Below are 24935 nucleotides of genomic sequence, written 5' to 3'. Positions count from 1 at the left end.
TGGGCGCTGTCCCTCAGCTCTTCAGCTCAAGGCTAGCACTCTACCACTTGAGCCACAGCGCCACTTCTGGCTTTTTTCTTTTTGCTTAATGTGGTACTGAGGAATCAAACCCAGGGCCTCATGCATGCAAGGCAAGAGCTCTACCACTGAGCCACCTTCCTAGCCCCGCACCACATTTTCTTGATGTCATCCTTTGTAGGGCATCTGGGCTGTTTCCATACTTGGCCATTGTGAATAGTGCAGCAGTGAACATGGGTGTGAAAGTGTCTTTACCATGTCCTGATGTACTTCATCTTCTCAAGGGCCCCTGGCAGCACAGAAATGACTCTAGAGCTTTAGTACTATGGGTCACTCTGACCATGAGCTCTAGTACTAAGGGACACTCTGACCATGAGCTCTAGTACTAAGGGACACTCTGACCATGAGCTCTAGTACTAAGGGACACTCTGACCATGAGCTCTAGTACTAAGGGACACTCTGACCATGAGCTCTAGTACTAAAGGACACTCTGACCATGAGCTCTAGTACTAAGGGACACTCTGACCATGAGCTCTAGTACTAAGGGAGACTCTGATCATGAGCTCTAGTACTAAGGGACACTCTGATCATGAGCTCTAGTACTAAGGGACACTCTGACCATGAGCTCTAGTACTAAGGGACACTATGATCATGAGCTCCAGTACTAAGGGTCACTATGATCATGAGCTCCAGTACTAAGGGACACTCTGATCATGAGCTCTAGTACTAAGGGACACTATGATCATGAGCTCCAGTACTAAGGGTCACTATGATCATGAGCTCCAGTACTAAGGGACACTCTGATCATGAGCTCTAGTACTAAGGGACACTCTGACCATGAGCTCTAGTACTAAGGGACACTCTGATCATGAGCTCTAGTACTAAGGGACACTCTGATCATGAGCTCTAGTACTAAGGGACACTCTGATCATGAGCTCCAGTACTAAGGGACACTCTGATCATGAGCTCTAGTACTAAGGGACACTATGATCATGAGCTCCAGTACTAAGGGTGACTATGATCATGAGCTCCAGTACTAAGGGTCACTATGATCATGAGCTCCAGTACTAAGGGACACTCTGACTACAGCTTTCATAGTAAGGAACACCTGGCTGTGTTTCACTTTAGGAGGACTGATGTTCCAAAGTGAGTCTTGTTGTTGTGTGTTGTTGTTTTGCCAGTCCTGGGGCTTGAACTCGGGACCTGAGCACTGTCCCAGAGCTTCTTTTGCTAAGGCTAGCAGCATTTGTGGCTTTTTCTGTGTATGTGGTACTGAGGAATCAAACTCAGGGCTTCATGCATGCAAGGCAAGCACTCCAGCACTAAGCCACGTTCCCAGCCCCATTGTTTGTGACAAGATCTGCTATGTTGCCCAGGCTGGCCACAGCTTCTGAAATCACATGATCCTCCTGCTTTAGCCTCCCAAGTTGCTGGTACCACAGATGCTCACCACTGCCACTGGCTCTTCAGATGAAGTGAGGGGCTAGAGCTGTGGTTCTAGTGGTAGAATACCAGCCTAGCAAGCAGGGGAGTTCTGAGTTTAAGCCCAGTATTTCCTCCCTTCTTCCACATGTTCCCCCCGCCCCCCAGCCAGCTTAATATCTCTTTGGAGTTGTTGTTTTGGTAGTGGTGGTGGTGGAGGTGGTGGTGTGTGTGTGTATGTGTGTCAGTGTGTTAGTATGTCAGTTATGGAGCTTGAACTCGGCATGAGCACTGCCCCTTTCTTTATTGCTCAAGGTTAGCTCTCTACCACTTTGAATGATAGCTCCACTTCTGGTTTTTAGGTGGTTAATTGGAAATAATAGCCTCAGAGACTTTCCTGCCCTGACTGACTTAGAACTGTGATTCTCAGATCTCAGCCTCCTCAAGTATTACAGGGGTGAGCTGCCAGCACCTGGCTTTCATGGTCTGTTTTAACTGCTGGTTCTAGATTGGGCAGGCACATCTGGAGTTCACTGTGACAAAGCCCACTGAGACTGTCCACAGTCCATGTGAGTAGGAGAGTGGGGCCAGGCTGGCTAGGCAGGCTGTACCAAGCTGTGTCCTGGAGAACTGGACCCAGGGAGCAGCTGTAAGGCAGAGATCAGAATGGACACCCTGAAGAGCTATGGGGAAGTGCAGACCTGTAGACTGCCTGGAGGTGGAGCCCTGCTTCTTTGTGAGAAGGTTGTGCTCGTGTTCAAGTGAGCTCTGAGGAGGGATAGGGTCACTGAGTTTTCTACCAGAGACACTGGTGAGCTGTAGACTAGGTAGCTTCTGCAGCTATCCAAGGGCCTTATGGAGGCAAAGGTCATGTTCCTTGCTCAGGACCAGGAGTCTGCTAAGTCTGAGTTCACCGCCCTTGGTTACTTTGCTGTCCATTTTGATCGTAACCTGGATGACAGAACTCCTGACATCATAGGTATTTAGTCTAAGGCTGCAGTTGCAGTTCATTTGGCAGATCTTTTGGTCTTCTTTGGATTTAAATTCTTGTGGTGAGCTCTGAGCAGGGAGTTTAAACAGGGCCTGTCCGTGTACTCCCAGAGCTGGGCTGGTTCAGGACGCATGCCTGATAGAGTTGATTGCATCTGTGCTGAGCCTGGCTGATGCCAGCTGGAGCTGGAAAGTATACTGGTACACGACACGTGTCTTAGAGTTTGTAAGTTGTCACTCTTCACTTTCCTTTTTTCTGCTGTAACTGGGGTTTGAACTTGGTTGGTACCCTACCATTTGAGCCCTACCTCCAGCCATGCTTTTTGCTGGTATGAGCCACCGCCTGATTTGACTTAACTTCACTTTGTTCATTTTCACATGTGGGCTGCCCAGTGCTAGGGTTTCCACAGCCCCTTTTGACCACCCTCTGTTCTGTCTCCTCGCAGTCCTCCTGGCCACAGAGAAGAGCCCTACCTCACAGAGGCAGGCAGGGACGCCTTCGACAGGCTCTGCAGACTCCGCCAAGGGGAGCTGCAGGTGCTCAGTGGGGGCCTTCTTCAGGCCCCCAGGCCTGTGCTAGTGAAGGAGAGCGAGCTGGTAAAGGATTCACTGAACGTCCTTCTGGGAGTTGTTTCTGCCACATTTTCCCTCTGCCAGGTGAGAAGCACTTGCTGGCTGACACAGGACCAGCCAGAGCACATGGAGGAGGGGGCCATGTAGGATGAGATGCAGTGAAGTGAGCAGGTTGAGCCAGGAAGATCACAGATCACATGAGTTCAAGGCCAACCTGGACTACATATAGAAACCCTGTCTTGAACAACAAAACAAACAGTTATCTTGGCACCCACAGCCAACTCAGGCCTTTGTGGTGGAGCGGGGCGTCCACGTGGCAGGCACCTCACCCGAGAGCATCTGTAGCATCCTGTCCCAGGTAGCTGAGTACGGGACCCACTACATGCGCCTGAGCCACTTTTCTCTGCAGCCTGTCCAGGGCTCCATGTGCAGCAGAGGCCTCGTGTTCCAGGTACGTACGTCTTCATGGGAACTGGGAAAAGAGAACCTCAGAGGTCTTGTTCTAGAATTCCAGGCCCAAATCTCAGGAGTAGGGTGAATGGCAGTTAACTTTGGTATTGTTTGGTTTGGTTGGGTTCTTTCTCCAATCAAAATGAGGGTCTGTTTGTGGAAGGAGAGTCATAGGAGGAAATAGCAGTGCGTCCATCTGGAGAGGGGGCTGCAGAGGAGTCCCTGAGTCACGTATCTCACCATCACTCCACTGGACTCTGGGTCAAGGGCGTAAGGAGACAGGTGTGCCAGTGCTGGAAGGAAGGAACTTACTGGGAGGCAAAGCCACTTACTTTCCCTGGGCTCCTGGGCTCTGTCAGCTCCCAGCAGTGGGCTTCTGTCCTGACTAGTCCGTCTTCCAAGTACCCTGGGTTCTGAGCCAGGCCTCTAGGGACTCCTGTTTAGTTGCAGGGTCTGCAGCTTGTTTATATGCTGGTGGAATTCTATGGGTTTTGGGGTGTAGCCAGGGAGTAGTGAACATGAGGAGCCAGTCTGCACGGTCCCCTTCCAGCTCTGAAGTGTGGCAGGGTTGTGGGGTGGTAGTGACAGACGGGTCAGGATTTAGACTCACAGGCTAGGGTGAGGCAGGGGCTGTGATGGAGACCTTTCACGTGAGTGGAAGCTCCAAGGGGACCAGGCTGGTGGCCATAAAGAATGAGCAGGGGAGGCTGGGAAGGTGGCTCAGTGGTAGAGTGCTTGCCTTGCACGCATGAGACCCTGGGTTTGATTCCTCAGCACCACATAAGCAGAAAAAGCTGGAAGTGACGCAGTGGCTCAAGTGGTAGAGCACTAACCTTGAGCTGAAGAGCTCAGGGACAGTGCCTAGGCCCAGCGTTCAAGCCCCATGACCACCATGACCAACAACAAAAAATGAGCAAGGGGTCTTAGGGACAGGGGCTGTGTTCCTTCCTGGTCACTTGGCACATGCCACATAACAGGAGAGGCGAGTCTGGAGTGGGCAGACCACGGTTTGTCACAAGTGACCCTGTCTGTGAGATGTGAAGTACTGTGCTGCTATACATGGAATGAGGTCCTGCAGAGCCAGGACAGGGGCAGGAACCGTGGTTCTTGTCTGCTGCTTGGGCTTAACCCACAGGTGCCCACTGCTTGCAGAATGGGGCTGTCAGTCTCTGCGGCATGGGAGCACTGCTGTCCTCTGGGTTGGCTAAGCCCTTGCAGGGCTCCTGCTGCCCTCCTCCTGCCTGTCTGCCTCTTGTCCGCAGGCCTTCACCAGTGGCTTGAGACGGTACCTGCAGTATTACCGGGCCTGCGTCCTCTCCACGCCACCTACCTTGAGCCTCCTCAGCATCGGCTTTCTCTTCAAGAAACTAGGCAGGCAGCTCAGGTGAGCCCTGACACGAGGCTTTGAGGAGTCTGAAGGTAGTGAAGATCCAGCTCTGTTTCCTGGCAGGAAGGACCCAGAAGGAGCCCTTGGGGCATCTGGGCAGCCCTTGGGAAATTGGTCTCCAAGTGCTGGATGCCATGTGGTGTGTCTGCCGTTTGCCCACATCAGTGGCCCCAGAGACAGGGCACTCTTGTGGCCTCCGGCAGGCATACAGGAGGTGGATGGGGAGAAGCGTGCAGCAGGAGCTGTGTGGGGAGCTGTAGACAGTGCCAGGCACAGCGGGTCTGTGAGAGTGGGGATTGCGGAGCAGAGTGCAGCGGGGTGGAAAGGGTCAGGCTCACGAGGGAGTGCGGTCATCCAGACCAGAGAGGGTGGCCATGCCAACCAAGTGGCAAAGGATTTCAGGTGGAGCCACAGACTTGGCTCGAGTGGTGAGGGGGCCGGGTGTCGTGTGGGGGATGGCACGGGCGCTGTACCGTTGTGGGATCTGGCAGGAAGTTCAGATCTAGTTTGATGGGTACAGGTGGTATTTATTTTTTGTGTGTGCTGGTACTGGGGCTTGAACTATGGGCCTCTTAACTCCACTTCTTGCTCATGGCTGGCACTCTACCATGTGAGCTGCTCCTTTGCTTCCACTAGTCCCTTAAGGGAGCATAAAGATTTCCCTTGTCTGGTCCGATCCTGGCTGGAGCCTGGTCTGATCAGCCTCTGTGTCTAGGTACCTAGCTGAGTTGTGTGGTGTTGGCACTGCCCTCCCGGGGACCACTGGAGGGGAGACCAGGGCTGCGTTCCCCACTGTGAGTCGTCTAGCTTTGTGGTGGCCCCTGACTGTGTGGGGGAACGGGTGGGGCTGAGCATGGCTCCAGGCCTGCTGCTCAGCTTGGTGGAGTGTGGAGCACATGAGTGCTGTGCACGAATCCCTCTCCCATCTGTCTGTCCGCAGGGAGTGAAGTTGCTGTCCTACCTCTACCAGGAAGCACTGGACAACTGCAGCAATGAGCACTACCCAGTGCTGCTAGCCCTGCTGAAGACCAGCTGCGCCCCCTACACACAGTGAGTGGCACTGCAGGCCAGCCTGAGCTCCTACACACCGTGGGAGAGGAGGGAGGATCCTCAAACCTGGCACTGGCCTGGATATATGGACACTTGATGGCGTGCATTCCCCTGCCCTACTCACCGGTGTCTGGCTGTGGTGCCTGTCTGTTCCTACCCACTGCCCACCCACTTGCGGTTAGTCATGCCTACTCTGAGCTTCTCACCACATTGCTCACCTTGTCTGTGGCAGGTTCATCCATGACTGGGTGTACAGTGGGGTTTTCAGAGATGTTTGTGGGGAGTTCATGATCCAGGTGAACCACGAGTACCTGGGCTGCAGAGGTAGGTTGCAGCAGGTTGCCTGTGCTGGGTCTCTGCACCCATAGACCTGAGGTCAGGCTCATAGAGCCACAGGTCATCAGTGTTGTCTCACATTAGACAAATTCTACTGGACCCATGGCTACGTGCTCATTTCCAAAGAGGCAGAGGACTGTGTCCCCGTGTTTCTGAAGCACATTGCTCACGACGTGTACATCTGCGGGAAGACCATCAACCTGCTGAAGCTCTGCTGTCCCCGGGTGAGGTTTCCCAGCCACACAGGTGCCTCAGGGAAGGGCTGTGGGAGGCCAGCGCTGTCCAGGGATGGCCTCTGATGGGTCAGTACTAGTGTATCTGTAGCCATGCCTCCTCTGCATGGGAGACAGGCAATTTCACCGGATCTTCACTCCCTTTGGGAGGGCCATCTGTGGGAGTCTGCTGGCCTTTAGCACATACACACACACACACACGCACACACGCACACACACACACACACACGCACGCACACGGTGTCCTTGGATGGGTATGCATGGTGGGGCCTGCCTGTAGTGTCCCAAGTGGGAGACTTGCTCTTTGGAGCCACTGGAGGAGTCGCTGCTTGTAGGTTTAGCAGTGAATTTCCTGAGGAAATAGTGTGACTGTCAGTGGGCATTGCTAAAACACAGCAGTGCCCAGTCTTGTTCCTCTTGTCTCTGGCCCTCTGCTCACCGCAGCTCTCTCTCTTTGGCAGCACTACCTCTGTTGGTCTGATGTCCCTGTACCTCGCATCTCGGTGATTTTCTCCCTCAAGGAGTTGAAGGAGATTGAGAAGGACTGTGCTGTCTATGTTGGTCGAATGGAGAGGGTGGCCCGTTACAACTCTATCAGCAAGGAGGAGAAGGTGCTTGGCTGTGGGGCTCAGAACTTCCTTTGCTGCCTCCTGGTCCCAGGCTGGTGGCTGGGTGTGGGATGTGGGACATGGAACATGGTGGTCCTAGTGGTGGGTCTTGGTGGGGCCACTAGTGGTGCTTGGCTGTGTGTCAAGCAAGGTCAGAGTGAGTCTGGTGCCCGGGCAGGGGGTGGGGTTCTGTTCCCTCTTGGGTTTGGTGGGCTGTGGGCCTACATTTCAGGTTTTGCTGCCATGGTGGTTGCCTCACTGAGCCTTCCCTGGGGTACTGTAGCTGTGGACAGACCAGTCGGGTGGGTCCCTGCACTGGAGTGGCCTCTGCACGACCTCTACTTAGAAGGGCTGATGTACCTGGAGTAGAGCCACGTTTCTCAGTGGGCTCTGGGGGGAGGAGGGTCATAAACCATGTCCCAGGGAAACTTCCTGGTCTGGTGCCCAATGGGGGAACCCAGCAGGGGGTAGACTTGGGAGGTTGAGCCCAGAAGCCCCTCTGACTCCCTAGATACCCTCCTGTAGGACACACAATCAGGGCCTCAGCTCCAGTCAGATTGCCAGAGCCGCCTCATCACTACAGGTCAGAGGTCTGTCTGCCCTTGCCTGATAGCCTGTAGAATGCAACACCTGCTAACTCCAGTCTGTGCAGGTTTTGACGTATCGTAACATGAAACAGCAGAGTGTTCCAGGCACCAGCCCCTTTCTAGACTAGCCTAGGAGAGAGGACAAAGTATTGGGAAGGTTTGCTTGTTTTGCAGGAATTACATATGGAAATTGCCAAGCAAGAACTAATTGTCCATGCTCGGGAAGCAGCATCCAGGGTGCTGAGAGACCTAAGTGGTAAGTCTGGCTTCCTGCCTTGTGGTCTGGGGACCACCTCAGGGTCGCCTCGCCACTGTGCTCCTGCCCTCCCCATGCAGACCGCCAGGTGTCTGAGCAGATGGCCCTCCATGCTCGGAAGCGGGAGCAGTTTCAGCGGCTGAAGGAACAGTTTGTGAAGTCCCAGGAGGTGGGTGAGCTGGCCCGTGGGTGGGTGGGTGGTTCTGGCCCCTGGACCCCCTGAGGAGTGAACAAGTGTGTGTGTGTGTGTGTTTGTATGTGTGTGTGTTATGTAGCGACTCCTGGCGGCCAGACTGGAGGAGATGGATGATGACCTGAGCACTGCCCCAGAGCTCCGTGACCGGGAGAAGAGACTGAAGGCCCTGGAGGAGGAGCTAGAGAACAAGGCCAGGTGAGGATCAGGGCTCAGAGTGTGGCTTTAATCTTCTGTTTTTGTTTTTTGTGTTGATACTGAGGCTTGGGCTCAGCGTCTTACATGCTGGTACTCAGCCATTTGAGCCATACCTTCAGATCTGGCTTTTTTTTTTCTGGTTAATTAGAGGTAAGAGTCACTTGGATTTGTCTGTCTGAGCTGGCTCTAAACCATGATCCTCGATCCTCAGCCTCCTGAATTACAAGTTTGAGCCATAGGCATCTGGCTAGGGTCTACTCGATGATGGTTTTTTACTATTCTTCTCTTTGTGGCCCAGAGCTCACTAGGGAAACACCTCTACCATGGAGCTTTATTCCCAGCCCATTATTTTATGTTTCAGTTTGAAAAATTGCAAGCATTTGTCAGGGTGGAAAGACCTTGCTGTCTTGGAATGTCTGATAGTTGGTTTATCTGGACTCGAGTCTAGACAAGGCCCACACAGTGAGTTTGGTGTCCTGAATCTGTCTTCTTGTTTACCTTAAACAGAAGCTGTCTATTGTAAGCCTATTATTGGCCCAAGAGGGAAAGATAGGCCATTTACCTACCATAGTTGTGTGTGTGAGTGTGTATGTGTGTGTGAGTACATGGGCTTGCACTTGCTAATACAGGGCATAACCTGAGTCTTGTTCCTTAGCTTTTTCCACTCAAGGCACTAGCCTTGAGAAAGCTCAACTTCCACAGTTCTACTTCCAGCTTTTGGTGGTTAATTGGAGATGAGAATCTCATGGACTTCCTGCTGTGGCTGACTTGGAACCACGATCTTCAGCTCTCAGCCTCCTGAGTACCTAGGATTTCAGGCCTGAGCCACTGCGCTTGGCTAGTAGAAGCTCTGAATGGGAGGTGGTGGTCACTTTTTGCTTGGCACTGTCAGACACTCAGGAGTCCCAGCCTTAGACATAAGGAGTGTGCCTTGTGCAGAGCACATGCTAGGAACATGTGGGGATACACAAGTAGATGAAGTGTTTATACAAGAAAATCATGCAGAATGTGTCCTTGGCCTGTGATGGTCAGCCAACCAGTAGCCCTGCAGGTGGGAGGTTCAGTCACTTGGTTGTCATTGGTTGGGCTCTCTGTACCTTTTTGCATTGGTCTTCAGATAGGAAGTACTTACTGTGCAGTTTAGAAAGCAGGTCCTGGGTGCTCAGGGCTGAGGCTTCAGCTCCCGCTCGTTCCTTAGCGTCACTCTTTGTGAGTCTCCTGATATTTCAACAGACATTTCCCAAGTCACATTAGGGCATTTACCAGCACCACCCAGTCTGTGGGCAGAAAGACCTGCTGGCCAGGGCTGAGGCTGGTGCTGGGAGGCACGGTGTGTGGAGGGGACGCCACGGGGCCACCCCTCTGTTCAGTGCTGAACACCCCCGTGTTCAGGGTGACTGGTTTTCATGTGACTCAAGGCAGGCGCTGGTTGACCATTATAGCAAGTTGTCTGCAGAGGCAGCTCATCGGGAACAAAAGGCGCTGTGGAGGATCCAGAGGCACCGCCTGGAAAGTGCACGACTTCGTTTCCTCCTAGAAGATCAGAAGCAAATCCAGGTATTGGTGCTGGCGTTGGGCATCTGCTCTTCCCTGGGTACCATGTGCCTGAGCGCCTTAGAATTACACGCAGACCTATGTGCCTGTGTTGCTCCACGGTTCTCACCGGTTTGCTGTGGGGCTGCAGCTGTTGCTCCCTCTGCTGTTGCACTGACACAGATGGGGAGGAGCTGGTGCATGCTGACATTTGCTGTGACGCAGGCTCACATTCAAGCCCCACTTGTGTGTGGGCTATAGCACCATGGCTTCTGGTGGTGGATGAGGGTGCTGTGTGGAGGCCAGGCCAGATGTCAGCTCTGCTTTTCACTCTGAAGCCTCTGTCTTCTGCTGGCTTGAATTTCAGGGGATGCTGAGAGACAGGTCGGAAGCTGGTCAGCCCCAGGAGACGCTGGGTATTCTCCCCATCTCACATGACCAGGTGAGAGGCTGCCGCACAGTGCAGGACAGTGCTAGGGCTCTCAGCGAGATGCCCTGATCTGGCTGTGTCCCTTTGGTACTTGTTGAATATTGGCAGCAGTTACAGAGCTGGGCTTGGGATAAGGGTAGATGACTGGAGGGAGGTTACGTCGGGTCCAACATGTGTTCCAGGTCACATCTCTAGGATCTGAGCTCCCAGATGGAGGCTGTGGCCATGAATCAGTTCCCACAGAGCAGCAGGCCAAGCAGGATTGCCTAAGCAGGCCGAGTGCACACACCCCACAGTCCCCTGAGTCTCGGGCAGTTGGGGATGAGGGCTCCAGCTCTGAACCATTTCCTGCTGCCCTCAACATCGTGGATTTCTTGCCTATGGCAACGGGGTCTAAGCAGGCCGTGCCAGATGCAGGAGCCCCCCTCCTGGAAGAGGCACTGCAGACCATCTGCGCAGACCTCACCCCTGTTGCCCCTGGGCAGGCACCTTCAGCTACTGGCATGCACACCACCCCAGTGGAGTATGATTTCAGTACTGTCCTGAGGCCAACTGTGGCCACTTTGCCTTCACCAAGGCTCTTTCAGACTATCCAGGGTAGCTTGGGCAGTACAGAGCATCCATCAGGACACACACAACTGAAATTGGATGTCTGTGCCTATAACACACAGAAGCCTCTACCTTACCTGCTCAGATGTGTCAGTCCTGAGGCAGATAGTCAGCCTATACAGCAGCTCCTTGAGCAAAGGGCAGAGGCTGCACCCACAGAGGACTGTGCTTCTGGAATGGCTCTGTCCCGGCCACGGTGGAGCGTCCACGGACATGCATCGGATGCCAGCATCAGAGTTGGGGAGAATGTGTCAGACGTGGCTCCTGCCCGTCCACGATGGAACGTCCACGGACATGCATCAGATGCCAGCATCAGAGTTGGGGAGAATGTGTCAGACGTGGCTCCTGCCCGGCCACGGTGGAGCGTCCACGGACATGCATCAGATGCCAGCATCAGGATTGGGGAGAACATGTCAGACGTGGCTCCTGCCCGTCCACGGTGGAACGTCCACGGACATGCATCGGATGCCAGCATCAGGATTGGGGAGAACGTGTCAGACGTGGCTCCTGTCCGGCCACGGTGGAGCATCCACGGACATGCATCAGATGCCAGCATCAAGATTGGGGAGAACGTGTCAGACGTGGCTCCTGCCCGGCCACGGTGGAACGTCCATGGACATGCATCAGATGCCAGCATCAAGATTGGGGAGAACGTGTCAGACGTGGCTCCTGCCCGGCCACGGTGGAACGTCCATGGACATGCATCGGATGCCAGCATCAGGGTTGGGGAGAATGTGTCAGACGTGGCTCCTCAGTTACTGCAGGACACCCATGGGTGCAACTCTCAGTGCCCCATGATTCCAGGGGTGCTTTCTCCAGAAGCTGAGCCCAAATCTCCCAGGTCCCCCCAGAATCCTGGCCTTACCCCGGAAACACACAGCTCTGCTCTGAACTGTGGGCCACAGCTGCCTGAAGACGTGGGGCCTGCCTTCTACCCCTCAAGCCCAAGTGTTGTGGAGGGCAGCTTGCAGACCAGGCCCCCTGCTGCAGCTGAGCCCCGGGTTCTGGGAGATCACATTCCTGAAGAGCCAGGTCAGAGGGAAGCTGGAGGTCAGGGCGGGCGTGTCCTCGGCCTGGGAGGCAATGCTGTGTGAAGCCGCTCTTGTGGCTCCTTGTCAGCTAGGACCAAGCTGCATTATGGGGTTTATGGAGGGGCTGCTTTGACTGTCCTTGTATCCCTCCAGTAGGGGGGACCTGATGCACCCTGCTGTCCATTTGTATCTGCTTAGGTCCAGGGGAGAATGGAGACAACGGAGGCAATGCAGACCTCTCTCCAGACCTGCCCAAGAACTCAGAGGTGAGGATGGACGGGGTACAGGGTTGGGAGTGCACAGAGGATCACTGAGGCTCCCATACAATGCGGGAGCCTGGGAACTGCATGCTGGGTAGGAAGCTGGTTCTTTTTTTTTTCGGTCGGTCATGGGGCCTGAACTCTGGGCCTGCGTGGTGTCCCTCAGCTCTTCAGCTGAAGGGTAGCACTCTTACCATTTGAGTGTCAGCCCTACTTCTGTTTTTTTCTGCTATGTGGTGCTGAGGAATTGAACCCAGGACCTCATGCATGCAAGGCAAGCGCTCTACCACTGAGCCACCTTCCCAGCCCCAAAGCTGGTTCTTTGAAGTTGGCCTTTTTTTCAGGAAGAGACAGTGAGCCCAGGCTGCAGTGAGGAGGCGGTGGACACAGATGTGGAGGCAGAGGCCAGGCGCCAGGAGGAGGAGCAGGCTTACCTGGCAGGGCTTGCCCGGCTGTATCATCTAGAGCAGTACCCAGACAACTACGAGTCTCTGTGTGAGTGGACTGGCTGCGGGGGCAGGCACAGGGAGCTGTAGGTCCCACGTCCCGAAGCTGCCAAGTTCATTCTGTATCCCACAGCAGAGCCGCCTCTCGCCCACCTGGTTCACCACGTGCTTCCCCAGGCCTTCGCCCTCCCTGTGGACCCCCAGATCCAGTCAGCTGTGGACGAGACCGTGGTCCAGCTGAGCGAGCTGCTGACGCTGCCTGTGCTCATGAAGCGCTCCCTCACGGCACCGCTGGCCGCCCAGTGAGTGGCACCTGCTGTGTCCCCCCCCCCCCCACCTGCCCAGCTAGTTACCTCCACCTACCACTCTGACCCCAGACCCCTCCTGATAGTGTCTCCCTGGTGAACAAAGCTGCAGTAGACTACTTCTTCGTGGAGCTTCACCTGGAGGCGCACTTCGAGGCGCTACGGCACTTCCTGCTGATGGAGGATGGAGAGTTTGCTCAGTCCCTTAGTGACCTGCTCTTTGAGAAGGTGACCCCGGGTTGGAGTTGAAGTGGGCCTGGCCCATGGTGACCAGTACCCCAGAATTGGGACAGCCTGGGCAGCATTAACCAAGCCACTCTGCGGGCTTTTGGGACAGTGCTTCTCTTTCCTGCTGCAGCTCGGGGCCGGGCAGACCCCGGGGGAGATCCTCAACCCGCTGGTCCTCAACTGCATCCTGAGCAAGGCGCTGCAGTACAGCCTCCACGGGGACACCCCTCATGCGGCCAACCTGTCCTTTGCCCTCAAGTACCTGCCCGAGGTGTTTGCCCCCAATGCCCCAGATGTGCTGAGCTGCCTGGAGCTCAGGTACAAGGTGAGTGGCGCCCTGTTGTGGGGGTGTGGGAGGCCTGTCCTGGGGGTCAGGCTCTTAAGTGCAGCTTCCTGAGCAGGTTGAGTGGCCCCTCAACATCGTCATCACCGAGAGCTGCCTGAGCAAGTACAGTGGCATCTTCTCCTTCCTGCTGCAGCTGAAGCTCATGATGTGGACGCTGAAGGACATCTGCTTCCACCTCAAGCGCACAGGTGAGTGCTGGCCGGGCCTGCCCACCCGGGTGTGGCATGGGCTGCTGCTCACCATTTGCCCTCCCCCAGCCTTGGTGAGCCAGGTGGCCAGCTCTGTGCAGTTCCGCCAGCTGCAGCTGTTCAAACACGAGATGCAGCACTTTGTGAAGGTCATCCAGGGCTACATCGCCAACCAGATCCTGCACGTGAGCTGGTGTGAGTTCAGAGCTCGGCTGGCTGCAGTGGGCGACCTTGAAGAGATCCAGCGTGCTCATGCCGAGTATCTACACAGAGCCGTCTTCAGGTGAGGTGTGGGGTGCTGAGCCTGGGCATGCCCTGAGGTCCTGCCAGGCAGCTCAGGCAGCTCACTTGCAGTCCTCCCTCCTAGGGGCCTGCTGACAGAGAAGGCCGCGCCGGTCATGAACATCATTCACAGTATCTTCAGCCTGGTGCTCAAGTTCCGGAGCCAGCTTATCTCTCAGGCCTGGAGCCCAACCAGTGGACCCCGAGGCGCAGAACACCCCAACTTTGCCCTCATGCAGCAGTCCTACAGTACCTTTAAGTACTATTCCCATTTTCTTTTCAAAGGTAAGGCCTCCCGGGGGGCAGAGCTGGAGGGGGTGGGCCGAGGGGGGGTGGGCAGGAGCTGACCAGCTGCTGTGCGCCCCCCAGTGGTTACCAAGCTGGTAAACCGAGGCTACCAGCCCCACCTAGAAGACTTTCTGCTGCGGATCAACTTCAACAACTACTACCAGGATTCCTGAGGCCGATCAGACTAAGGTGCCATCCTGCTGGGTTTCTCTTGGGCAGGCAGGGATGTTGGCAAGGAGGGGAGGGTAGAGTGAGCACACAGATAGGCCTGAGAAGCTGCTGCTTTATTTAGGAGCTTGGGAGTTGCACTCAGCAGGGCCTAGGCCTGGATAGACAGGCTGTCGGGTCTGTGCAGGGCCCGGCCCTCTACCTCATCCTTAAGTGTGAGGCTGAGCCCTGTCCTCACACAAAGCAGCTTGGGTCAGGGTGGTGCTGCTGAGCTGCTGTCAGACAGAGAAGGGTCAGGTCCTGACTGGAGATCTCTGCCGCCATAGAGAGCGCCAGGGGCAGCCTGGGCGGTCTCAGCAACTCAGCAGCACCTGAAGGCCTCGGGAGACTCAAGGCTGTGAAGGACTGCGTCACCCGAGGCCACTATGAGGATCATGTCACACACAGCTCCGCTGCCCAGAGCGGGGGCCTGCTGCTGTAGGAGCACTGCCCCCCAGACGCCCCCTCAGGGCTGGTAGCCTCCAGTCCGGCGGCGGCCTCCCCGTCTCTGTGGTAGGGAGTTTCCAGCAGCTTCAGCACGCGCCGCACCTGGAAGAGGGTCAGCTGAGGGTCAAGGCCCACTCCCTCCTGGAGCTAGGCCAGACGCAGGCCTGTCCTTACCTCCGAGAAGTCTCCATTTTCAGCAGCCTCAATGGCCTTTTGGGCGATGTAGTTCCTCAGGACGTATTTGGGGTTGTTCATGTGCATAACCTGCACACGCTCGGCTTGCCAGGCTGCAGTGTCACCAGCACACTCCTTGTCCTTGTCCAGCCGGGCTCTGGAATTACACGCCAGTGGGCTTTCAGCAGGCCTCGCAGGCTTCCTCGGTGCCAACTGTGGCCCCCGGTGGGTGTGGCACTGAGGAACAGCCCGGGGCCTCCCACACTCACCTGTACTCCTGCAGCCAGGCAGTCCAGTGCTCTTCGTTTCTGTTCTGCAGCTCAGCAGGGCTCAGCTGCTCTAGCCGAGACTGTTGCTCCATGCGTTCCAGCTCCTTTGTGACATTTGCCTGGGTGCCAATGAGTGCAAAGAGCTGTGGGTTCGATTGTGCCAGCATCAGCATCATGGAGAGTTGTCTGCATGGAAGGGCAGCGGGGAGAACGCCTCAGCCAAGAGCAGCAGAGGGATGGGGCCTGCCCGGCTGCGAGGCCTGGGTGGGCAGCCCCACAGATGCTGCAGTCTGGCTGGAGAGGACAGGACATTTGTGAGAGTCTCTAGCTACATGCCACTTCCGCCCTGCTTGTAGGGAGGTCATGTCCCTGCTCCCCACTAAATTCCTTCCCGTATGACCAGCCTGTGGCTCTTTTTTTTTTTTTTTTTTAAGCTTCAACAACTACCATGTTGTCTCATCCTGGGCAGGAGCATTTGACACCCTGTACTCATCCTGTGGGCAATGGGCCGGCAAGGCATGGTCTGTCTAGGCTGTCGGAGCCGTAGGCTCTTGCCAGGCAAATCAGACAGTCCTCCAGCCCCTGCATGTCAGGATCTCTGTCCTCTCCTGCCAAAAGACCCAACACTGCAGGCAGGATCTGAATGCACTGAGTGTGCATCAAAGACTCCTACAGTCTCTCCTGAGAGTGTTGTCAGTGTTCTCAGCAAACCAGTTTCCAGGAGGTACCCACCTGGGGTCCATCTGGGGCCGGTAGGCAAGCTTCAGCTCCTCCAGGGAGGCACACTGTGAGGTCAGCACGGCCAAGAAGTCTGACAGACCCGCCTCGGTCTCCACTGGGAATGTGCTCAGCACAGAGAAGGTGTTTGTGAAATCAGCACCTGGAATGTGAGCCACTAAGGTGCTGGGAAGCAGTACTAGGCCCTGGCTTCTTCCCAGTACAGGTCCCTCCTTCCCATTCCCATTCCTAGGCTGCCAGGACCTGTGAAATCTCAAGGATGATCCTAAATCCTAGAACCTAGGAGGGTTTCATGGCAAGATCCTGTCTGAGGGCTGGGAAGGTGGCTCAGTGGTAGAGCGCTTGCCTTGCATGCATGAGGCCCTGGGTTTGATTCCTCAGCACCACATAAGCAAAAAGAAAGCCAGAAGTGGCGCTGTGGCTCAAGTGGTAGAGTGCTAGCCTTGAGCTGAAGAGCTGAGGGACAGTGCCCAAGCCCAGACTTCAGGCCCCATGACTGGACCCCCCCGCCCCCCCCAAAAAAAAGATCCTGTCTGAACCGAAAGTGAGAAGGAACCCATTGGGTACAATACAAGTCCATGCCGCCTAGACGACCATTATTTAAACTCAAATAGGTGAAGAGATACAAAGAAATGTTCCAGGGCTGGGAAGGTGGCTCAGTGGTAGAGCACTTGCCTTGCATGCATGAGGCCCTGGGTTCGATTCCTTAGCACCATATAAGCAAAAAGAAAAAAAGCTGGAAGTGGCGCTGTGGCTCAAGTGGTAGAGCATTAGCCTTGAGCTGAAGAGCTGAGGGACAGCACCTAGGCCCAGATTTCAGGCCCCACGACTGGACCCAAGAAAAAACAACAACAAAGAAACGTTCCATGCAAAGATACCTAACAAGGATGCCCACTTTTGTTGCCCCTGTTGGAGTTGTAGCCAGGGCTCCCAGGTAAATTAAGCATGTGACCCAGAAATCCCAATTAAGAGGCCTAAAAGGAAAGCAGGGATACTACTGTTTGTGCTTATTTTCAAAGCTGCAATTCAGGTTGCCAAAAAGATGCAGACGCCAAAGTACAGCGTTTGACTATGGCTAACCAAATGTCCATCCGTAATAGCATTAACAGCATTATAAAGGAATGATATTCTGATGATGCTAAGTAACAAAGGGACAAGTTGTGAATTCCTAGTGTGAGGAGTCCCTAGAGTAGTCAAATTCAGAGACAGCACAGCAGTGGGTGCCGCGGCCAGGTGGGGTGGCTAGGGGATTCATGTATAAAGGAGATGAAGTTTGGGAGATAACAAGCAGTGATGGTCACACACAGCAAATACATCCAAGCGGGTGGCCGTGGCTCACCTGTAGCCCTAGCCACTCAGGAGGCTGAGATCTGAGCATCATGATTCAAAGCCAGCCTGGGCAAGAAAGTCTATCAGACTCTTATCTCCAATGAACCACCAGAAAACCGGAAGTGGCGCTGTGGCTCAAATGGTAGAAAACGTGCCTTGAGCTGAAGAACTCAGGGACAGCGCCCAGGCCCAGAGTTCAAGCCCCACAACTTAAAAAAAAAAAAAAAAAAGAGACCCAGATATGGCTAAATGGGTAAAGTGTGTCCAGTCACAAAGTGAGTCTGGTGCCGGCTCCATTGGCCTACCGGTCAGGCGCATGGTCTCCAGGAGCCGGGCCACTAGTGCTCGGTCTTCATCTTGCTCCATTCGCACGAGGCCCAGCTTCCTGCGCATCTTGTGCAGGTAGTGCTTCTGGAACTCAGCATCAAACTCCTCAGCAATGATGGCCTCACCCAGGGCCAGGGGCAGCTCAGGCTCCAGTGCTTCTGCCAACTTGTGCAGGTTCCACTTACACACCTCAGGCTGTTTGCAGTATGCATACCGCCCAGCATTGTCAGAGGCATTGCACACGTGGTCGGGGTCATACCTGCCACATAGAGAAGATCCCAGAGCTGCCCACGGGGGCCTAGAGACAGCAGACCTCTCCAAAGGCCAAAAGCTCTGTCGTGTCCCTCCAAGTGCCCACATGGAAGCCTACACAATTGGCTCTCCTTCCAGGTACAGGTCAGGCTGCCCTCCCCAGTAAGCCTTTTGGATGCTCCCAGATCTACATCTGATCCACTTTCAGTCCAGCAAAGAGGAGACCTGTTCTAAAGCTTTCTTTAGGCCCTCAAGGAGGTTTGTATCCAGGAATGGTTGAGCAGATCCTGACAACTAAAACACGTCCTAAGCACCTATGCCAGCTGTTCCCTGCTTCCTCGCCATTGACCTTTGTCCATCTCAGGCCAGTTCCTGGGGGCAGTGGGAGGCTGACCACCCACAGCCCAGGGCACTCACCTGTCCAGAAAGCCGAAGGGCCCGTAGTCAATGGTGAGCCCCACAATGCTCATGTTGTCAGTGTTGAGCACGCCGTGGCAGAAACCAACACACTGCCACTCGGCCACCATCTGGGCTGTTCGTCTTGTCACCTGGAGCAGTACAGAGGTCCTGTCCACCCCATCTGCACATACATATCCCATATCCCCCACCTGTCTTGCTTCTGATGCCAGCAGTGAGTGCCGTCCACATTCTTTGGTGTCAGTGGCCTCTCTCCACTCAGCATTGCAGAAGTAGGTTTGGGTGACTTGGTGCATGCGGATCCTGGCTCCACGTATGCTGCTTGTGTTCACCCAGAAAAAAATGGGCAACCCAGACTCTGGCCCAGGAGCTGTCGCAGACCGGAAGAGTGGCCTATCCTGCGGTGCACTGCTGTTGCCCCAGCCACGTGGCTAGCGGGCGACTTGGCCCAAGGTGCAGCAGCACCTCAGTACGTGATAAGAGATCATAACCCAGCCTGACCCTCTCCACTTCCCATCCTCATGGAAGGCCCCTGGGCCAAGCTGGCTCATATCCTGTGCTATGGGTTAATGAATGCCCTGTGACTAGGGTGCTGGCTGACCAGGGGTGCACCATGCACGGTGTGTGCTGGGGCAGGAGCCATGGCTGATGTGGGTGGAGGTGAATGTGACTCCACCCAGGACAGTCTCCATTTCCCCCAGTCAAGATACCAGGTAGGTGCTCTGAGGTGTGCTGGCCTGGGGCAGTAAATGTGGCGACGCACCCACCAGTGTTTCTGTCCACTCCAGTCCCCTCACGTGCTTCACTGGCCCCCTGGTGATGCTCTGCAATGCCTCTGCACCTCCAAGGCAAAGCACACAGGCAGATGCAGGCCCACGTGACTACTGGGCAGCAGGCGCAGGCGCTGGCCCCTGGCTGCGGAGGACCTGTGTCCGGCCTTGCACTCACCTCCCGGAGGAAGGCAGCGTTCCTCTGCACAGGGCTGCTCTCACAGGCATGGGCCGTGTGGATCTCAGGGAAGAAAGAGCTGATCACATAGTTGAGCATTTGGATCCGGATATCGTTTCGTCCCACACTGGGGCCTGCACGCCCCGTGTGCTCGTCAGTGGACTTAAAAATCTCAAAGGAGCCAAACCTGGAGGGAAGACCCCATGGTTTACCAAGTCATCCGGCTCTGCTCCCTCATAAGAAAAAAACCTGTGGCCACTAGACCTACTGGGCAAGAGCACCTTGCTTAAAGCAGACACGTGGTTCCCTAGCCAAGTGCCAGCCAGTAAGCTCACTCACAGCTCGTCACACACACACCACCAGTGTTGTGTGCACACCCTATGCCATGTCCCCGAGGCAGGGACGAGCAGGGTGGGCTCCATCACAGACACGGTGCTACAGAATCAGAGTGGTTCTCAACAGGACGACACGACATAGCTGGGCACTTGTGGTTGTCACAGCTGCTGCTGCACAGGCTAGGACACGGTGACAGCACCCACATACAGGAGGCCCCAGTGCAAATGTAACAGTGTGTGTACTGAGGCCTCCAGGGATGGCAGAACTCACTCTGCCCGCCCCTACCCCCCCCCCATCCCCTGCTGGTCAGGAATAGCTAGTTACCAACCGCAGACAGGAGAGCATCACCCCAGCCATCTCCTGCCAGCTCTGGGATCAGGATCAGGTAATCAACCTAAAAGTGTGGGATACCACTGGGCACCCATGGCTCATGCCTATAATCCTAGATACTCGGGGTGGGGGGGTGTTGTCATCTGAGGATCCAGGTTTGTTCAGCCTGAGGAGAGCCCTTGAGATTTTTATCTCCAATTAACCACCCAAAAACCAGAAGTGGAGCTGTGGTTCAAGCCTTGAGTGATAAGGGACAGCACCCAAGCTCTGAGTTCAAGCCTCAGCATCAATACCCTAAAAAAAAAAACAACTGGATGCTAGACCAAGGTGATGGCAAAGACAAGAGATACCCAGTAAGAGTCCAGCATGTGAGCATCTGGATGACCATGAAGGAAGACCACAATCAAAAGACTAGCACACATCAGCTACTGCAATCTATCTACCTATTTACCTTTTGTGCTGGTTCTAGGTCTTGAACTCAGGCCCTGGGCACACTACCTCTGAGCTTTTTTTGCTCAAGGCTAACACTACCACTTGAGCCACAGCTTCGCTTCCAGCTTTTTTTTTCTTTTGGGGTTGTGGGGCTTGAACTTGGAACACTGTCCCAAAGCTCCCAAACCTCAGATCTCTGCCTCCTCAGTAACTAAGATTATAGGTGTGAGCCATAGGGCAGGCAGCAACCCTGTACTTACAATGATGCTAAACAAGGCCTTTTCGTCAGTTTTGAGTAATTTCATAAACTCCCAGGAAACAGTGCTGCACCAGTACCTTCCCACTGCTCAAGAAGGAGCTGCCTGGGCCAGCCTTTATCTTCTGGCTGTGATGAGGGCTTGGATAGGGATAAGGGATAGGGGATAGGGGAGGGACCAGACACAGCTATCCACCTGACAGGACCCCAGCCCAGAGCAGTACAGAGCTCTCTCAGTACCACCAGCCCCTCCCAGCAAGCACAGAGCATCTGCTTCATGGGTTTGACTTCTGAGAGACCAGGGCTGTGTCCTGGTCACAGCCAGGCACTCACTCCTGTGCTCTACTGAAATGCTGACTGTGGGGTCAGGCCCAGGCCCTGGTGTTACCTTATAAAGGTGGGGGCTATGCGCAACACAACCGCGCACTTTTCATATCTCGGATTACCATCATAGAACACATCGCGCACCACCGTGGACTCAGACGTGACACAGGCCCCGGCCCGCGTGGTGGGGATCCCCAGGTGGAACATGGCTTCGCTGCACAGGAACTCTCGGATGCTCGACCTCAGGACCTTACGGCCATCAGCCTGTCTGAAATCAAACAGAGGCCTCTGAGGGGCTGGGCAGCGGTGCACTTGAGGAAAGAGTTCCTCAACATCTGTCAGAGGAGGCCATCCTTGTGTCCCATCCAGATGAGTGCGGGCATTGACGCAATCCTGGTCCTGCACAGGTGTGGCGGCCATGCGCACAGCCAGGCCTCCAGCTTCTCTCGGACCGGCAGTCACGTTCAGGAATTTATGGGCTGACTCGTAATAATGCATGTACACACATCAGCACTATGAAAGGGATGCACCGCTCAGCTCTCAGAGGTAAAGGGCTGCACGGACTTGGCTCCAACGGAAGGGTAGAGACACTGAGGCACAAACAGGGCAGAACATGAAAGGACATCTGGAGCTCTGAAGGCCTCATCCAGACCCCAAACCAGCCAACAAGGGGCTGTGCTGTGTGCCGGGCCTGGCCTCTATGCCTGGACATGGCAAGTTAGAAGGTTCTTTCACAGGAATAAAAACCTGACGCTAGGGCTGAGGGGGGCCTAGGTGTGCTTACAGCCTCAGGTGTGAACGTGGGGTGCTGGACCCAACCCAGACCACCAGGTTCCGTGGACCCTGACAGTGCTGAACTTGGACCTCCCCATCACCTGAACCTCACTGAAAGCAAGCCGGGTATGAGCAACACCTGTGGAGCCCTGGGAGGGTCAGGCGGGGGTTGGAGCTCCCTGAAGAGACTGTCCCCCGTTGGCATCACGCTAGCTTTTCTCCGAGGCTGGCAGGGCCTGAAGCACAGAGGTGACACGTGCCCAACAGCCCTCCCCCGGCCGTGGATGCTGCCTGACCACACTGAACACATGTAAGCAGAATTCAGCACAGCACGTACGAACCTGGAGCCTGGAACCAAGCTGTGTGCGCGTCCCACTGCTCTGTGGGGTCAGCACTCTGAGGGCTTGCGTGTCCCACAGTTCTAGCCTCTATTTCTGACCCTTGTTCTAGGCAGAAGCCAGGATACGTCCCACTGGGCTTGGGGCCCATCTGGGGACCCTGAGTCTGCTAAGGGGCCCTGTCTTGAAGCCCAACAACCACAGTAGGCAGGGGCAGCAAACCACCTGATCACCTTCAAAACTACAGCTACAGGCTCCAGCAGCACTGGCCCAACAACTACCTCAGCCTCTAGCTTCAAGGCTTGGAATGCTGTTAGAGAACTGTAGTTACAAGGGTCTTGGGAGGCACCTGTCAAAGGATCATTGTCCTTTTAAAGGAAAAGCATTTTAGCAGAACTCAGCTCTGCAAACACTGGAAGCCTCAAACCTTCAAACATAAAAAGCACCTTCCAGCCAGGCACCAGTGTCTCACACTTGTAATCCCAGCTACTCAGGAGGCTGAGATCTGAGGATCACAGTTCAAAGCCAGCCTGGGCAGGAAAGCCCATGAGACCCTCATCTCCAACAAACCACCAGAGAACCGGAAGTGGCGCTGTGGCTCAAGTGGTAGAGCACTGGCTTTGAGCTGAAGAGCTGAGGGATGCTGCCCAGGCCCAGAGTTCAAGCCACATGACCGACCAGAAAAGCACCTTCCATGGCTGGTGACACAACTCAGTAGAAGAGTGCGAGCACATATACATCACAACATTTGGTTCCTAGCACCAAACATAACAACAAAGCATAGTCTAACAGCAAGTCACTCTGACAGGCTTTGTCTTTTTAACAACAGAATACAAACAAAGGGAGCAGGCTGAGGCAGCTGTCCCCTTCCCCAGGGCTGCTGGAGGGCAGCTGGGGTTCTAGGTGGGGCTCGGTGAACTTGGCAGAGAGGACTGAAAGGCTGAAGACTTATCAGTGACCCTGGGGATCTTGCCTGTGAGGAGACAAGGTGGAACCTGGTGAGGGCGGTGGTTAAAGGCAGGAGGAATACGGGGCCAAAGGCATGGACTCAAAACATCCAATCACAGAATGCCAATTTACATGTATTTATTTCAGGCATTCATCAGCACAGGTAAGTTAAAAAAACAACAGGAGCAGGGTGCTGGTGGCTCCCACCTGTAATTCCTAGCTACTCCAGAGGCCGAGACCTAGAGATTGGGGTTCGAAGCCAGCCAGGGCGGAAAAGTTCATGAGTCTCCATTTCAAATAAACCAGGAGGAGGTGGTGCTCAACTGGTAGAGCGCTCGCCTTGAGCTGAAGAGCACAGGGACAGGGCCCAGGCCCAGAGTTCAAGCCCTACTACCGACCAAAAAAGAAAAAAAAACCCAGGGGACTGAAGGTGTGGCTCAAATGGTAGAGCACTGGCTCTAAGAAAGTCAAGAGTGAGGGGCTGGGAAGGTGGCTCAGTGGTAGAGCTCTTGCCTTGCATGCATGAGGCCCTGAGTTTGATTCCTCAGCACCACATAAGCAAAAAGAAAAAAAAGCCAGAAGTGGCGCTGTGGCTCAAGTGGTAGAGCGCTAGCCTTGAGCTGAAGAGCTGAGGGTCAGCGCCCAGGCCCAGAGTTCAGGCCCCACGACCGGACCAAAAAAAAAAAAAAAAGTCAAGAGTCAGGCCCTGATTTCAGACTCCAGTATAGGCACAAACCAACCCCCAAGTGAAAACCTATAGGGATGTAAGTGCTGTCCATACTCAGAAGACAAAACAGTAGTGGGATCTGACCACAGCCTGCCTGGCCTCAGGCTGCGTGGTGAGATGTCAGGGCCTGGAGTGACCGTCTGGGGCAGGCTGGGCCTGACAGTCACGGATAACCCACGTGGGACCGCATCAGTCCACCCCCCACCTCCGAGCCCTGCCCTCTGCCCCTCGGCTGATTTGTGGACCGGGCTCCAAAGTCCTTGACTTGTTGATGAGAACGGCAGGGACTGCCTGGCCGCTGGACGCTGCGGGGCAGACTGATCCCTCCGCGGGGTCGCCGCGGGGAGTCCCGCCGCGGGCTCCCTGCCTTCCCTGGCCGCCCTGCATCAGGGCGGCTCCCTCCGCGGGGCGCTCGCCTCCCACGTCCTACCCTCTCCGACACACTCTCCCGGGCTCGCAGTCGGCCCCAAACCGTGACACAAGCGAGCACTGCCGCGCACGCTCGCGCCCCACGCCCGGGTACCGCCTCCCCGAGCCCCGCACCTGGAGAAGGGCGTGGGGCCGGCGCCCTTGAGCTGCAGCTCCCAGCGCCCGCCGGCCGCCGTGCACACCTCGCCCAGGTACATGGCGGCCCCGTCGCCCAGCTGCCCGGCGAACTGGCCGAACTGGTGCCCGCAGTAGCAGTGCGCGGCCGGCTCGGCGCCCGGCAGCAGCGCGTTGCCGCTGAAGAAGAGTGCGGCCTCGGCCTCGGCCTCGCGGGCGGCGGCGTCCAGGCCCAGCAGCGCCAGGGCCGGCCCCGACAGCGCCACGACGCGCGGCCGCTGCAGCGGGACGGGCCGCGCGCGGGCGAAGCAGGCCCCGGGCACCGGGCGCGGGGCCGACGGCGCGCCCTCGGGCCCCGGGGGTGGCGCCTCCACCGGCAGCTCGCGCAGGGCGCGGTTGTCGAAGCGCAGACCCGCCAGCCAGCGAGGCACGGGCTCCATGGCGGCGGCCCAGGCGGAGCGGGGCGCGGGCGGCGGGAGCGGGCGACCGAAGGGCACGGGACGAGCACTGGCCGCCGCGAGCAAAGGGCCAACTGCAGACCTGACGGAGGCCATTCGCCCCGCCGCCGCCGC

The 24935-nt window shown here is 55.7% G+C and overlaps 2 protein-coding genes across 5 annotated transcripts in view; one reads left to right on the top strand and one right to left on the bottom strand.

Annotated features, from left to right (window-relative positions):
• Tubgcp6 (tubulin, gamma complex associated protein 6) overlaps positions 1-15746 on the top strand; it is a 20319-nt gene extending 4573 nt beyond the window's left edge. The window contains exons 3-27 of one of the 4 annotated variants that reach the window (XM_013025758.1): positions 2877-3087; positions 3281-3454; positions 4716-4837; positions 5556-5634; positions 5781-5890; positions 6123-6214; positions 6311-6450; positions 6921-7070; positions 7829-7910; positions 7991-8079; positions 8186-8301; positions 9720-9858; positions 10202-10276; positions 10447-11109; positions 11434-11905; positions 12103-12170; positions 12509-12659; positions 12744-12912; positions 13002-13143; positions 13274-13468; positions 13545-13677; positions 13747-13960; positions 14045-14244; positions 14329-14436; positions 15395-15746. In XM_013025758.1, the coding sequence (XP_012881212.1) occupies positions 2877-3087; positions 3281-3454; positions 4716-4837; positions 5556-5634; positions 5781-5890; positions 6123-6214; positions 6311-6450; positions 6921-7070; positions 7829-7910; positions 7991-8079; positions 8186-8301; positions 9720-9858; positions 10202-10276; positions 10447-11109; positions 11434-11905; positions 12103-12170; positions 12509-12659; positions 12744-12912; positions 13002-13143; positions 13274-13468; positions 13545-13677; positions 13747-13960; positions 14045-14244; positions 14329-14420 (4078 nt within the window). In that variant the 3' untranslated portion in view covers positions 14421-14436; positions 15395-15746. Of the gene's footprint in view, positions 1-2876; positions 3088-3280; positions 3455-4715; positions 4838-5555; positions 5635-5780; positions 5891-6122; positions 6215-6310; positions 6451-6920; positions 7071-7828; positions 7911-7990; positions 8080-8185; positions 8302-9719; positions 9859-10201; positions 10277-10446; positions 11906-12102; positions 12171-12508; positions 12660-12743; positions 12913-13001; positions 13144-13273; positions 13469-13544; positions 13678-13746; positions 13961-14044; positions 14245-14328; positions 14437-15394 lie in introns of those variants that run through there. The other 3 variants (XM_013025757.1, XM_013025756.1, XM_013025759.1) reach the window with 3 other exon arrangements.
• LOC105992740 (selenoprotein O) lies at positions 14514-24935 on the bottom strand. The gene is made up of 9 exons (XM_013025766.1): positions 24364-24935; positions 21098-21301; positions 19356-19542; positions 18408-18538; positions 17717-17997; positions 16077-16224; positions 15345-15530; positions 15076-15232; positions 14514-15003 (listed from the first exon to the last, which is right to left on the bottom strand). The coding sequence occupies exons 1-9, from the start codon at positions 24915-24917 to the stop codon at positions 14848-14850; spliced, it is 2004 nt and encodes a 667-aa protein (XP_012881220.1). The 5' UTR covers positions 24918-24935; the 3' UTR covers positions 14514-14847.

This window comes from Dipodomys ordii, unplaced genomic scaffold (genome assembly GCF_000151885.1).
Source record: "Dipodomys ordii isolate 6190 unplaced genomic scaffold, Dord_2.0 Scaffold87, whole genome shotgun sequence".
NCBI lineage: Eukaryota > Metazoa > Chordata > Mammalia > Rodentia > Heteromyidae > Dipodomys > Dipodomys ordii.
Note: the sequence above shows the minus strand (reverse complement) of the source record. Positions and strands in the feature narration are given on the sequence as shown.